Below are 15,015 nucleotides of genomic sequence, written 5' to 3'. Positions count from 1 at the left end.
AGTTTTAGGAAACGGAATGTTAATTTTTCCCAATTTACGAGCTGTTGTTTACTTTATGAAAAAGGAAGCTGACCTTATTTCGCATTTTTAACGAAATATTTGCACCTCCAAAAGCGAAAGGTATTACTTTTCTAGTGTTACGAAATTTTTGAGGTGGCTGAGATTATCTCGAAGGGTGACTTAGGATCTTCGTCCGAATTACGGAGGCGATTCAGGCTTTTCGGACAGAAATCCACAGAAATAAGCCGTTGGGTGCCCCTGAGATAGGCAATAACAATCTCTGCTTTATTCTTGATAGCATTCACATGAGAAGTGGGATACCCCACCGAGCGGGTTGCCCGGTCAGCAGGGCCGGGTAACCCGCTTCGCTGGGGTGAGTTTTCTCCATGTGAACGCTGAAGGTGGAGTAACCCGCCTAGCTGGGGTGATGTCCATCCGGGCATTTGAATTCTGAATTTAGCCAATTACCGCCAAAACAACACAACTCCTAACCACTACAAGCCTGGCGAACTATTCCGCCGATTTCATGTTCAAAACGTCTAGGGAAACAGTTTTAGTAAAGAAAATACTGACCACGCGATAGTGTTTTAAACCTCACCCCAGTGCACCGGGGTTGCATGTGGAGGGTAGCTTTCTTGGGCTACGGGTAGGCGGAGTACCTCACCTTCCCGGGGTCGCCCACCCTCCATGTGAACAGGCCCTAAGAAGAGTAGCGACTCATGTGACAACAATCCTTATAAAAACAGTACTGCATCTTGTTATCTTTACTTATATCTTTCTAGAACCTCAGCCCTATAAGCTACAAAGAAACAGGCGAAATGTGGATATAATTAAGAACACTACGGAATCTAAACACACCGTGGAAATGATTCACAAAGAGTTTAAACTTTTATCAGAGTTGAGACAGCATCTCTGTCAAACAAAGAGTGCCACCTGTCTGTCCGGTCCCCCAGGCCCTCCTGGTACACCTGGACAAAGGGGACAAAAAGGAGCCCGGGGACGAAGAGGGCAGAAAGGAAAATCCGGAAATAAAGGAGATCAAGGTATTATGGGATCGCCGGGAAAGAGTGGTAAGCAAGGCATTATGGGACCTATGGGGCCTCAGGGAGAAGTGGGACCTAAGGGAGACATGGGATCCGCAGGTATGCCGGGAGCTAAAGGAGAACCTTGTAAATCGATTTCAGGTCCTACTGTTGCAGTTTCTCCTACAAATTTGACTGTCAATGAAGGCGGGTCAGCTTCGTTTCAGTGCTCAGCCAGTGGTAATCCTGAGCTTGCTGTAGTGTGGAGTAAATTGAACAGTCAGTCTGAAACAAATCAGTCAGCGATTTCATCAGGAAGATTACGTTTACGGAATGTAAAAGGAAGTGACTCTGGCGCTTATCAATGTTCAGCTGAAAACATCCTGGGAAAAGCTCTGGCAATAGCTCAATTAGAAGTTAATGGTAAGTTTTTAATCTTTGCTTGACTAACAAATGAGCAAATTTCCACCTGAGCGTCAATACCAAAAGATAGAGACCACAAAACAGAAGAACGCACTCAGGCAAAACAACTGTGTTAAGGAGGCTCGCAGCAGTTTTTCTGGACTTAGGGTGGAAGTCTTAAATTACAATCTCGCATAGAAGATAAACTTTGATCTCCTTCATACTACATCATCATTTCAACATAAGATCAAAGTTAATTTTTTCACCAGTTTCCAAGCAACAACTGTTACCAGGAAGCCAATAGCCTCTTATTTTAATCAATGTCGATTAACTCGAAATCTAGTCAGACACTTTATGACGAAATCGTCGGGATTTAAATTACTCAAACTAGACAACTTGTAGGCGAAATTAAAAAAAAAAAAAAATTTGTAAGAGCGTTTTCAAATATATAATGAATCAATTTTTACGGGATGATTTTGTTAATTCCCGAATTTTCCCCCAATATCTCTGGCAAACAGGTAAAACTTGACACTTTCTCTTTTCTGTTACAAGGTCTTTCTTCATAGCAAAACATTCTAAAAGTATATTGAGTTTCATGGGTGGCTCTGATTTTGAGATATATATGTTTGAAAAGCGCTGATCTCACTATGCATAAATCGAGATATCTTAAAAATGCCCCTACAGATTTTTCTGTTAAATTGCAAGCGATTATAGTAAGAATTCTTTTCGATATTCGCGCAAGTTTTAGGCTCAAGAACCGAAACCGGTGTTAGATAAGAACGCTTAATCTTCACCAAGTTTCAGTCGTTGTTCGCTTTCTCCGAAGAAGAAATCTATTTTGTTTGTCCCGGTCTATTTCACTGCTATTCACGTGCTTTGAATATTTTTGATTACGTGAAGTCGTGCAAAACGTTAGATCTACAAAGAAGCAGGAGCGTATATTTATGTATTTATTTAACACCTGTAAGTTATGCAATATCTCCACTTTGTTGCAGTCCGTCCTTTTGTTTCACTTCATCCGGGACCTCTCTACGTCACTGAAGGAAGCAACATTACTCTTCCAACTTGTCACGTGACTGGTCATCCTAAACCAGTTGTGAAATGGAGCAGGTCATTTGGTCAGCTGCCTCAGGGGAGGGTGCAGAGTAATAGCAGCATTTTGAAACTTTTTAATGCCCGTAAAGCTGATTCTGACAATTTCATCTGCACTGCGACTAACCTGGTAGGAAGTGCTGCACAGAAAACTCTTTTAGTGGTAGCCTCCCTTCCTCGCCTCACTGTTAAGCCACCTGCTAAAGCTGTTGCATTTTTTGGAAACGCTTTGACATTGAACTGCAGCGCTACTGGTGATCCACAGCCAGTCATCAGCTGGAAACGACAAGGATCACAACTGCCAGTTGGACGGAGTTATCAGCAGATTAATGGCGCTTTAGTTATAAGAGACATCAGAAACGAGGATGCAGGGAATTATATTTGTGTCGCGAAAAGTGCTGGAGTTTTTACCGTGGAAACTGTGACCGACGTTGAGGTTCAGCATGCCAAGGGTGAGTTAATGACGGTGTCTCCTAATACAAAGGTAGCTTTGATACCCATAAAGAAATTTTGATGTAGCCACGAATGTTCAGGACTAACTTTAAAAGCAACAATAATTTTAAACACATGACTACATTTGGCATTTTGTTCTCAAAATTGCAGCTTAACTGATTATCTTAAAAACACAATGCGAGGTTACGGCCAATTTTCATTTTGGATTTAAAGGGACTGTTAGCAGGGGGACATGCGCAGTAGAGTCCGTGCGTTGATAGAACCACTTTGAAATCGTTGGCCCAACTTTTTCAAATACCGTGGGAGAGTTCAGGAAGCTGAAGCCCTTTTCATCTGCCTGAATCGCGTTCATCTTCTGCAGCCGCTGCTAATTTCACTCAGCTCTCTACTTTATTAGATGACTTCACCATTACGCAAAGTAGGCTCAAAGTAAAGTCACCAGGCATCATCACGCTATCTTTCTGACTTAAACTACCAGAACGGTTCTTGTAAAGACAAAGATTAAATAAAAGATGTTAAAAAATACTACAAGTGACGATATGGAATAAGTAACCGAGAAACAATCGAAAATGAACGACAGACATAAGAACGTACCTTATCGGTGATTTTACAGTAAATTAACGTGGACGGATAAACGCGAAACACAACTATAAACACTGAAAACGGTGCGCTCACTAAAAATCTTGTGCAAAGAAAATGGCTTTAAAAAAGGTAAAGGAGTGACAGAAAGGTTATTTACATACGTAATGATCCATAAGGTGTGGAGGCGAAAGATATGAAAGGCGCAGCGTAAACAAATGAGACGAAAGTAAGTGTAGATTAGGCGCGTCAGAAAGAACTAATTCTTTTAAAAGAATCTTCATTGGTTAATAATTAAACAATCAAAGTTCACGTTAATCCAAGATTAGCTTAACCGGGCTTCGAACAACTGGGCCCAGATGCAGAATTGATCATGATCCGTGGCTAATATCTTTTCTTTTCTTTTTATACACGGCAATGGCGAAGAAAATAAGAAGGGCTATATTTCTACATCCGTGCCAAAAGGAATGGAAGGAAAACGCCATTTTAGTTTTAGTTGAGAAGTATTATTGCGCTAATCTGTCTGGATGCAATCCGAGTTGTGTAATTGATAAAAAAAAAATGGACCACTTAAACAAAAGTAAACTGGATTATTTAAGCGAATGCCGGTGAATTAGGCACGGGAAATCTCAAGGTAGGCGAGTGCTTGCAGCGTAATACGACACTAGGGCTAATTCGATTCATACGCCGTACCTTCATGTGCCGAACGTAATGCACAAATTACCCTTATGCGATGATAAATTTGACGTTATCAGGAAAACGCGTCGTCATTTACAATCAATCATAAAATCAATCAATTAATCAATCAATCATTTATTATAGTACTACATGTAATAAGAAGTTGAAGCACAGTACAGTTCCCACCCGAAAGTAGCGAAGCTAATGGAGTCGGGTGAAAGCAAAATACACCAAGACTGTCAAAAGCAGAAAAAGGAAAAGAAAATTACAAAACAATATTATATTGGAAAAGAAAATTATACAGTATAACATAGGAAAATAGATAGGTGATTTACATTGACAGAGGCTTATCATAGTGTTATTTTGGTTCCTTAAAAGCGGTAGTTATTTTAGCAATAATCGTTTTTTAGAGGGATAGTCATCTTTATTGTTTAATAAATTCTAATAAAAGAGCTTGGATTTTTGTGTTTTAAGACTTTTTGGGTAGAGAGCGCAAGTTGACTAGAAGAGAATGCCGTAAGACTTTAGACTTACTGAAGATAACAACGTGAAAGTATCATCTCAATTCTCAACTTGACTCGATGTTACCCCGATGTTTCTTCTTTGGGAATAAAAATCTGTCAAACATTGCTATATAGCTTTCCTTTGTCTCCATATATATGGGATTTTGGAATCTCGCCATGAGACTTAAAAAGTAGGCATCTCATTCGTTGAGTTTCAGAGAAAATACGCCCACATATTGGAGTTTTTTACACAGATGATTTTGCTACCATTACAGAAACTTTTGCGGTGATTTTAAATCTCCTGCATAAGCTACCAATAAGTTTACGTACAAATCAGAACCAACCCCCCCCCCCCCCCTCCCCAGATCCCCTTAGCGCAAGAGATCTCATCACAAAAATTTGTCCTTAAGAAACCCCAAAGGAGACCTGGTCGCTTTTATGTTCTCATCGCAAGCACTCAAAATTTCAACAAAATCGGAATAACATTCGTGAACAAATCGATGTATAATCATGGCGAAGATCTTCAATTGTTAACAACACAAGCGATTTGAAATAAAACTTTGCTGCAAAAACCGCCGTTAAAATGATATGCCTGCATACAGCTTTCGGTGTGAGGAGTCACAGGGTGTTTGTAATTTTGATGTAACAGAAGTACAGTCGACTCCCGACCTTCAAGGGAAATTGAAAAAGGTTCGAGTTAGCAGTAGTTCGAGTTATCGAGGGTAAAATTATATAGAAAATGACCTGAAACGAAAGGAAAATTGGTTCGAGTTAGCGCGAGGTTCGAGTTATCGGGAGTCGACTGTAACGCTTGTATTTGGTGAGGAAAAACAAACCACCACAACAACAACAATGACAACAAAGACCACAGCAGCAAAAACAAACGAAAAGAATAAAAGAAAAAAAAAATCACAGTAACAAACAGAAGAAACAAATACCCAAAAGGAAACGTCATGGAGTGTTAGTACATATGTGCCCTGTTTTCACTTTCAACCACTGTTTTTTTTTTCTTTTTTGGTGTGATTTCATGGCAATTTGTTTTCTTTGTTATTTTGATTTCAAAAAAAAATTAAAATAAAATAGAAATACACTGAATAAATAAAGAAAACTTCAAAGAAAACTTCATCCAGTGGATGCTCACAAAAAGTGCGCTCAAGTTAAAGGGTCCAGATTCATCTGCTGCACAGAGATAGTTTAATGGCTAATGTTATCCGTTAACGTTATTAAATACAAAGCTTGATAATAGTTCCGAATGTTCCATACTTTAGAAACTGAATATTGGCATTTACGCAAGCGTCTTAATTTTGTTTCATCAGATTGCTCTGATCTATTAAATTCAGGCCATACACAGAATGGAGTGTACTCTGTGAACCCAGAACGCAAAGGATCCTTCACCGTGTATTGCGACATGCGCACTGACGGCGGAGGTTGGACAGTGTTTCAAAGAAGACAAGATGGTTCGGTGGACTTCTATTGGGGATGGAACGATTACAAATCAGGCTTTGGTCAGCTGACGGCTGAGTTTTGGTTAGGAAATGACAAGATCCACAGGCTGACGGCCTCTAGACCCAGTTCTCTGCGAGTGGAGCTGGAGGACTGGAACGGAGTTAGAGTATATGCTAAATATGGCAGGTTCAGCATTGGTGATGAGCAGGCGAAGTATCGACTTGAAGTGAGTTCATATTCAGGGACAGCAGGAGATTCTTTAGCACCGCATGATTACATGGCGTTTACCACAAAAGACAGAGATAATGATGAACACAGCAGTAAAAACTGTGCTGTGAATTACACTGGCGCCTGGTGGTACAATAGTTGCCTCCACTCCAATCTCAACGGTAAATACCTGGGAAACAAGTATGATTACCGAGGAGCCGTGTGGAATCACTTCAGATCTTCTCTTTCACTTAAATTCACTGAAATGAAACTGAGGCCATCATCCTAAAAATAATATCAGTTACGGATTAAATGTTCGTCATTAGGTTTAAACAATAGAGTATGAAAACAACATAGTGTAGCCCTCACACCTCATTCAATAGATAATCCGTCTTAAAATATTTTGAATCAATCAAACCCAACAGGACTTAAAGGAGTATACCCCAACACGATCCTTATTACATAGGCAACTACAACTAGTAGTTGGTAATTATTCTCTCGTTAATATATGCTATTTTCCTTTTTAATCAAACCACTTTTATATCGTAATTCCTTGATCGAAGAGGGATCTTGACGCTTACTAAATCTTTTGATCTTTGCAAGCGTCAAGATTCAAGAGTGGTGTTTTGTTAGAGAAGAAGCTTTTCTTAATGAAATCTATTTACTAAGCGAAATAGACGATATTTGTGTACAAAACTTGACCTCAAAAGCTTCAATGCCACTTTGGCTTTTTCAGGGTTATTTCAACACGAACAATATCGCGTTGTTAACTTATTTCTTATTGTTTGGACTCATTGAATATGCAACACGTTGTTGTTCAGGGTCCGGCGCTTACTTCTGTTGTAAAAGGCGAGGCGTCGCCTTTATTTGGGCGTGGCTATTATTTGGGGTGGCACACGCCCTGTCTTCTGAAAGAATACGTTACTTGGCTTGTGAGCACGGCAGTCAGTTGGCGGATGATAATTTCAGCTCCTTTGATGACGCCGTGCATACGCTTGTATAATTTCAAACAAAATTTTGAGGCAAAACAAAAACGACTTAATAACTCAAAAATCCATAAAACATCTTGAAATTAAAATCGCTCGGTTTTATTTGCTGACCACCGTACAGAACACCTTTCATCGGGGAAGAGTGGGAAGAAGGGGGAGGGGGGGGGGGGGTGAAGCGAATTTATATTAGCAGAAGGGAAACTTGTCACAGACAGAAATCCACTTGACAGTTAACGTGTTAATTGAAAATCGAGAACAAGAGGACACGATTTTTTAACCCAAGAAGGTTTCCAGTTCCTTATCTGAATTCAGCAATAGTGTAATGACGAAATTAGTTAATAGCCGGCGGTAGCTGTGGCCAAGATATTCATCATGAGGAGTATCCACACAGAGATACTGCTATAGTATTGTTTTGGTTTCTATGGACATTTTTATTCTATGGTATTCATCAAGATCTTAAGAGTTTGCTATATTTCCCTGTTCCACATGGACGTCTAGTTTAGATTCTTTCACTCGTCTGAGACGCTAGACATGCTAGTTCTTCGAATCTTCGAGCATGGTCTTAGAATTTTACTTGGGGGTGATAGTACGGAGGGGGGGGGGGGAGAGGGGAGGGTGACAGCACGGGGGAGAGGGCATTTTTAGCTGTAAACTTGAATCTGTGTGTCCATCATTATCCTCATCGTTAAAAATTGTAAGGGTTAAAATTTTTACTTTAGGTGAGAAACGTTTTCTGACACACACAAACAGACTTAGTCTGTAGGTAGTAGCATCTATATATTTTTTAAAATTTTTTAACCCTTCAGTTTAAAGTGTTACAAACTTCGATAGTGACCAGCATGTAATTTTTCCTTACAATGCCACTGCAAGTCATGAGAATAAAGGAAATGATCAGTGAATATAAATTTCTTGGCGCTTAAACAAATTAAATTAACTGAAATTTTTAAAAGTGTTATTGATTTGAAAATCGGTCAACCTGCATAAAGTAAGCTGTTTAAGTTTGTAGGAACTTGAGTTATAGCAAGTCCGTACAACTAATTTATACTCTAAATGTTTTCAGAATTAAATTTTCAGGAGACTTGTACCTGCGAAAAAATAAGAAGCGAGTGAAAATTTTGTAGTTTCAATGCGCTTTTACCACAAAAAATTGTCAGGCAATAAAGGACAGAAGACTGTTTTCAAGTACTCTTTTAGCATTTTTTTTAGCATTATACATATCATTATACATATCAATAAAACAAGTCTGGAAAATAATTTTTGAATATTCTCGTTCTCATCTGTGCATCGATTTGACAGTAAGCCACTTCCATTTTGTCCCTATTCATGTTGTCTTAATGGGCTACATCCCACAAACAGGCTGTGTCCTCATACAAGGTAATGAGTGCATCAATCTCCTCGTCCTTCCAATTTCTTTCCTTCTTTCCCTTTTCTATGACCTGCTTGTGGCGCTTCTACTTTGACTTTGAAGTCAACCATTGTTGTACGCTCACCATTGTTAGGAATCATTGTCAGCATTGTTTACTGAGAAACATGTTTCGGAAGCAAAATTTGTGTCCGGGAAGCAAACATTTTTTTGAGCTGAGGCAAAATCGTTTTCTTGTTTGCAAGCAGCAAAATTTGCCTCCGCAACATTGTTTCCTGGTTTAGCTAGGCCTTTTAAACGGGTTGGGGATATAGTATCCTGGTGAATCATAATGAAACAGTTGCTGGTATATGCCTCAGATAAACAAAAAAATAAAATAAAAATCACATAAGAGCTATATTTTGTAAAAAAAAATCGCTTGTATTCCTATAATGAAAAGGAAATAGAAAAACAATATTATGTTAATATTCGCTAGTGTTTCGAAGACGAAAAATTCAAATAAATGCTTTATTATGAAAAAGAAATCATATAATGCGTTTAATCCATTCATTGTTTGTTTCTTGGAAAAGTCAAGCTTTCAGAAAAATGCTCTTTCTGTAACCTGGAGCCACTTGAAAATAGAAACAAGCAAACAAAAGCAAAAACTGAGACACTTAAAAAGAATCTATTACAATAGAAGGCACTTAAACGTTTAACAAAGAAAGAGAAACAATGACTGGGTATTTTTATTACCGCGATTTGTTTTGTGGAAACAATAACTACAAACTAAACGCAGGTTTTTTTCTTTTTCCGATTCTAAGTTAGGTTGCGTATACGTATCTGATCGAGTGGAGTTCGGCTAACAGTTTACAGGAAACTAGGAACCCCCTCCCTCTCCTTTGCTATTGATAACTGTAAAATGTAATATAGCTCCAAGTTTTGTGGCGATACTATGATCGTCCAAATTAGGTTAAACTGATGAAACAAAGGGGATTGGGGAGAGGGTTTTTAAGATCTTCTCCTCTCCCTTTACGTGTACTATTTTTAGACCCTCTTGATTTTTAAAATGTATTCTGGGTTAGCGCTTTTACGGCATCAGCAACAATCACAACAGCAACAACAACAACAACAACAACAAGTGGGGGAATTACAACAAAGTTGCGTAATTACTGATGGTTCACTGAAAATGTTTGCTTCCGCCCACAGCCTACCCTCCCCCCCCCCCCCCCCCCTGAAATACGCCCCGCCATCTGTGAACATGTTTTAACTGAACTGTTTATGTGTTTGCCAAACTTTCCCGTTCCTGTACGTGTAGTTGCCAAAAGAATTGTTAAATTAAGCGGACCATTTGACCCTCCGTATGCCTTTCAACATGCACATTTATAGTCGGAGATAAATTTATTAATTTCAACACCAGCTGTGCCAAAACATGTTTGAACTTTGCCTCCTATGATAACAAGATAAGTAAGATAAATAGCTGAAAACTTGGCAAGACATTCGTGATCATTGTATCACATAACGAGCTTTGCTCTAAGAGCTGCATATTGGTAAAATCGCCCAAAATGACCGCTCAGAAGAAGAGTTTTCCTTCCTTTGCAACTTTTATTTCTGTTTTGTCAATCGTGTTGTACTGCACCGGATTTTTGAGAGTAGAATTGGAGTTGAACGAACACAAGGAACGATTAAATGCTCTTGAAAACGCTGTCGCAGAGAATAAGCCGCCAACAAGCGAGCCAAAGCACGTAAAGACAACAAGGAATGTCCCTGGTAAGTTTGTGATAAGTAGTACTGATAATTACTGAATTATTGCTTCGTCTTGGGTAACGCTGAAAAGCTTAGTTCCGTTTTGGATTTAACAAGCAAATTTTAACGCTCAACCTCCGATTTTAAGTTGTACCGGTATCATGGTATAACCAGCACAACAGCGGAATTATTCAGTAGACTTGACTGGTCTGCGGACTTCATTTTACCATGTTGTACATCATAATAAAGAACATTGGCTGACAAGAAAGGAATGGGGCAGTTGACGATTTTTCATGTAGACTTTATACCCAGAACCAACTTGTATAGCACAACACAATGAATAGCTCCAGTAGGGAAGTACCATTCACAAAATCAAAAGCTTTTCTTTGAGAAGGGAAAAAAAACCTAGAACTTTAAGATTTCTTTCACAGAATTAAAGTCACAGCCACAATGTTCATCACGATAAAAATCAACAAGAGAAAGAACTACTCATAAATAACTAAGATCAAAGGCCTTAATCAGTTAGTTATCACACCTTAGAATTCTACTGATGCGGAACACATTCAGAAATCCGGACCAAGGAATGTACGGCAAAATAAACAGCGCCACACGAATCTGACTTCTCGTGAGAACAAATGCTTTTATCTGACTGGCCATACTTCAGGGTTTCATCTCGACTGTCACAAAAGTCAGAATCACTTTTTATACAGCATAATTAAGTAACAGCATCACAGAAAAGACAGGGACTATGCAGCTTTCATTTTGTCTGTCGGTTATTTCATGTATTGGATCCGGCAGGCAGGACTGCTGCAGCATCTTGCTAAATGTAACGTTTTCCTCGATTTTAGGTTACAGTAAGGCTTATTTTGTGAAACTGTGAATACCGAAAGTAAATTGGAGTAGCAAGAAGCAGAAAACTCGTTTCAAATAGTAAAGGAATGAACAGAATATAGTGCGCGGTGTGCGCGTGTTTTGTACTCAGCTGCGTGCAGAGTTCCTGTCCAATGTGACAATTACGAAAATCGAAGGTTATCGGGTCACGTTCTAGAAGTTTCTCTTACTAATTTACAACATATTTAGCCGATTTGAAAATAGAAAAAAAAAAAAAGAAATTAAACAGAAGGTTAGAAAAGATTCTGTTGCACCATGATTTCTTCACTCCAAGAGTGAACCCTTCGTGTAGAAAGAATAGTCAGTTAACATTTGCGCCCTCGGATAAAATCATTAAGTTCATGGAGACCGTCTAGGTGAACTAAATGTCATAAGCAATGTTTTTCCTATACTGTTGCCTAATGTGAGAAGTCACCCACTTCTTAACAAATACAGAGCAGAATAAATGGTAGGTTATGTTACATTAAAACAAATGAATTTTACATTATTCCTCGCGAAGCGAGGTTAATAAATTTGTCGGGCCGAGCCGGCCCGAGCGGAGCTAAGCCGCGCGAATTCGAGCGAAAAATATATTTATATATGTTGATATATGTTTATATCTTTGAAGGTGTCCGCACAATGACGTCAGACTGTCTGGCGTCGTCTGAAGCAAAATTTGCATACATCGAAAAAAATATGCGTGCATGATCAAATTTCAACTGCAATGTTCATCAATATTCACTGGATACAGAACTATCTCTCCAGAATCTTTTCCCTTTCTTTTAGAAATCTTTTTTGTGAAAGATTGCATTAAAGAAATTACACGTTTTGTGGCCGCGGTGAATAATTTTCCGTGGGAAATAAATTGATCGAACACGACAGCGCTGCACGCCCGTTGTACATTACGTCTCGACAGAAATAGATTTTCAACCGCAAACTAGCCCGTGGAACTACGAAAACACTATGCTCATCAAAAAGAAATCTTATGCGCCTTTTATTCTCCTCGTTTGATGCTACAATACGAGTAAAGAGGGCTTTTCACCCAGCCCCAGCTTCGCGAGGTTTTGCGAGTCACGTATTTCTAGTATGTTTATCCTGCTTCCTGTCTTCTCTGACAAAGAAAAGCGAAGGTGATATAGGTCAAGTTCTAAAGCTTTTTCTTGTCAATAACATACAAGAGAAAATAAGGGAGACAGATGAGAGACGCCCAGTCTAGTCAGCCCTTGAGATATGTAAACTTGGAGTATTCCCTTATTTTTCCAAAGGTTTGTAAAGCTATGGTCTGCGTAGTGAGAGTTTTCACTTGCCGATTTCATATTTATGAAACTACAACAGAGCGTCATTAGATCTTGTTGCACGTCCTTTGAAATATATATTATCCGAAAGACAGAAGCCGATAATGGCGGACGCAAGATCTCATGGCCTGTTGTTCAATCGGCGTTCAGATGTTTGACTCAACAAATTGGACTTCCGTTTTAAAGGATAAAATTGCCAACACCTTCCCCCCCCCCCCCCTCCCCTGCTTTCCCCTTCTGCCCCTTAGTTTTCTCCTGGTAGTCAGTGACATGCAGATATATAGTTGGAGAATATTTTTTCTGTAGTTTTGAACCTTTTACTCTTAGAATCAAACCTTTGCTCAGAAGGAATGGTTAACCTGTGGCTTCAGTACAAGAAATTAAATGAGAATGATGATTATTCAAGAAAGTGACGCAGGCATACTCGGAAAAAAGAAATCCGAGTGCTCCTATCAGGAGTCGAACCTAAGACCTAGTTCGGATGCTCTACCGCTGAGCTACAGGAGACTCGTGGGAGCTAAGGCCATTAAACTAGGTTCATGGGACAAACATCCTGCATACTGCTAGGATTTGAATGTCGAACGTGTGGTATATGAAAGAAATGTGATGGAATATTTCCAGCCTGGTGAATGAATGAGAATGATGATTATTCAAGAAAGTGACGCAGGCATACTCGGAAAAAAGAAATCCGAGTGCTCCTATCAGGAGTCGGACCTAAGACCTCGATATTTTAATTGAAAAGGATTTTTTTTCTTGTTGCGTGTTTTTGCCATGCGGACATTTATCTGTAATAACATAATACCGCATTTGCCCCACAAAGTGTCACCCCCCTTCCCCCTCCGTTAAAGCTATGATAATGAAACTTGCAGTGTAAAACAGGACGTCCAAAACTTCCTCCTTTGGTGTTACTGAATAACGAGAAGATGACGTCATGTGACCCTGCAATTAAGTCATTGATCTTGCACAGCTTCCATGTAGGATCAACCGTCTTTAATTTCTGTATTTCCAATTGACCCAAAAATAACGAAGACCAATCAATGTTAAAAGAGTATAAAAACACAGAAAGTAATGAAGTTACTTAAAAGTTTTCACAAAAAGAGTATAAAATTTTAAATTTCAAAAAACAAATTTACTCATTTAAGGTCTTATTGACTAAGAAATATCAAGTTGAACTATATATTGCAGAGAAGAAAAAGAAGTTAAATGATTTGCACAAAAAGTGGAAGTTCACGCCTCTGGCGTATTGTTTTTTACTCGAGAAGTAGTGTAGCCAAGCCTTTGTGTTATAAAGCATAATGTTCACGGCTTTATAAAGAGGAAAATTTGGATCCTTGACCAATTACATGTCATACCGGAATCGTTGCCAGAAAATTTTAGGAAAGTGACCAGGTTTGGTAGTGAATTTTCAACGGATAATTTATATTTATGTTCTCACGGTGCATTTTCTTTTTAAAAGACCTTTACTAATTTTAATCCCTTAACTAAGTGCTGACTCGACACTTGGTTTTTATTTCTTCCTTAATGTATGTCCTTGACTCAATATTTGGGTCATAAACGACTCAATGTTTCTTTTCCTTCATAGAACTGCGACGCTATACACTGCAACATAGAAACAGGCGCAATGCAGATGCAAACACTACAGAGACTGAAAACACAGCGAAAATGATGCAAAAAATGAGCAAATTTGTTTCGGAATTGAAACCGCATCTCTGCCATTCAAAGGGTGCCACGTGCTCGTCTGGTCCCCCAGGCCCTCCCGGTCCACCTGGACCAAGGGGACAAAAAGGATTCCGTGGACGAAGAGGACAGAAAGGAAAAACCGGAAACAAGGGAGATCAAGGTATTATGGGATCGCCGGGAAATAGTGGTAAGCAAGGCATCATGGGACCTGTGGGGCCTCAGGGAGAAGTGGGACCTAAAGGAGACATGGGATCCGCAGGTATGCCGGGAGCTAAAGGAGAACCTGGAGAATCGATTTCAGCTCCTACTGTTGCTGTTTCTCCTACAAAGTTGACTGTCAATGAAGGCGGATCAGCCTTGTTTCAGTGTTTAGTCAGCGGTAATCCTGAGCCTGCTGTGGTGTGGAGTAAATTAAACAGTCAGTCTGAAATAAGTCAGTCAGCGGTTTCAGCTGGAAGGTTGCGTTTACGGAATGTAAAAGGAAGTGACTCTGGCATTTATCAGTGTTCAGCGGAAAACATCCTGGGAAAAGCTCTAACTGTGGCTCAATTGGAAGTTAATGGTAAGTGTTTTGACTTTGCTGGATTAACAAATGAGCTATTTTAATTAAATTTTTACAAATACGTCATTACTGCACAAGGAAACTACTACAAAAGAAAAGAACGCACTCAGGCAAAGCAACTGTGCAAACCTGAAATTCACTTGTACTTATAT

At 39.3% G+C, this 15,015-nt stretch overlaps 2 protein-coding genes across 2 annotated transcripts in view; both read left to right on the top strand.

Moving 5' to 3' along the window:
- Positions 1-15,015, top strand: part of LOC146483845 (uncharacterized) — a 78,149-nt gene that overhangs the window by 11,490 nt on the left and 51,644 nt on the right. The window contains exons 5-7 of the mRNA XM_085105611.1: positions 783-1,445; positions 2,420-2,968; positions 6,046-7,330. Coding sequence (XP_084961737.1) covers positions 783-1,445; positions 2,420-2,968; positions 6,046-6,671 — 1,838 coding nt within the window. The 3' untranslated portion in view covers positions 6,672-7,330. The remainder of the gene's footprint in view (positions 1-782; positions 1,446-2,419; positions 2,969-6,045; positions 7,331-15,015) is intronic.
- LOC146483849 (uncharacterized) overlaps positions 10,211-15,015 on the top strand; it is a 26,952-nt gene continuing 22,147 nt past the window's right edge. The window contains exons 1-2 of the mRNA XM_085105995.1: positions 10,211-10,480; positions 14,204-14,863. Of these exons, the coding sequence (XP_084962121.1) occupies positions 10,276-10,480; positions 14,204-14,863 (865 nt within the window). The 5' untranslated portion in view covers positions 10,211-10,275. The remainder of the gene's footprint in view (positions 10,481-14,203; positions 14,864-15,015) is intronic.

The sequence above is a fragment of the Pavona decussata genome, unplaced genomic scaffold (genome assembly GCF_977016875.1).
Source record: "Pavona decussata unplaced genomic scaffold, jaPavDecu1.1 SCAFFOLD_38, whole genome shotgun sequence".
In the NCBI taxonomy this organism is placed as follows: Eukaryota; Metazoa; Cnidaria; class Anthozoa; order Scleractinia; family Agariciidae; genus Pavona; species Pavona decussata.
Note: the sequence above shows the minus strand (reverse complement) of the source record. Positions and strands in the feature narration are given on the sequence as shown.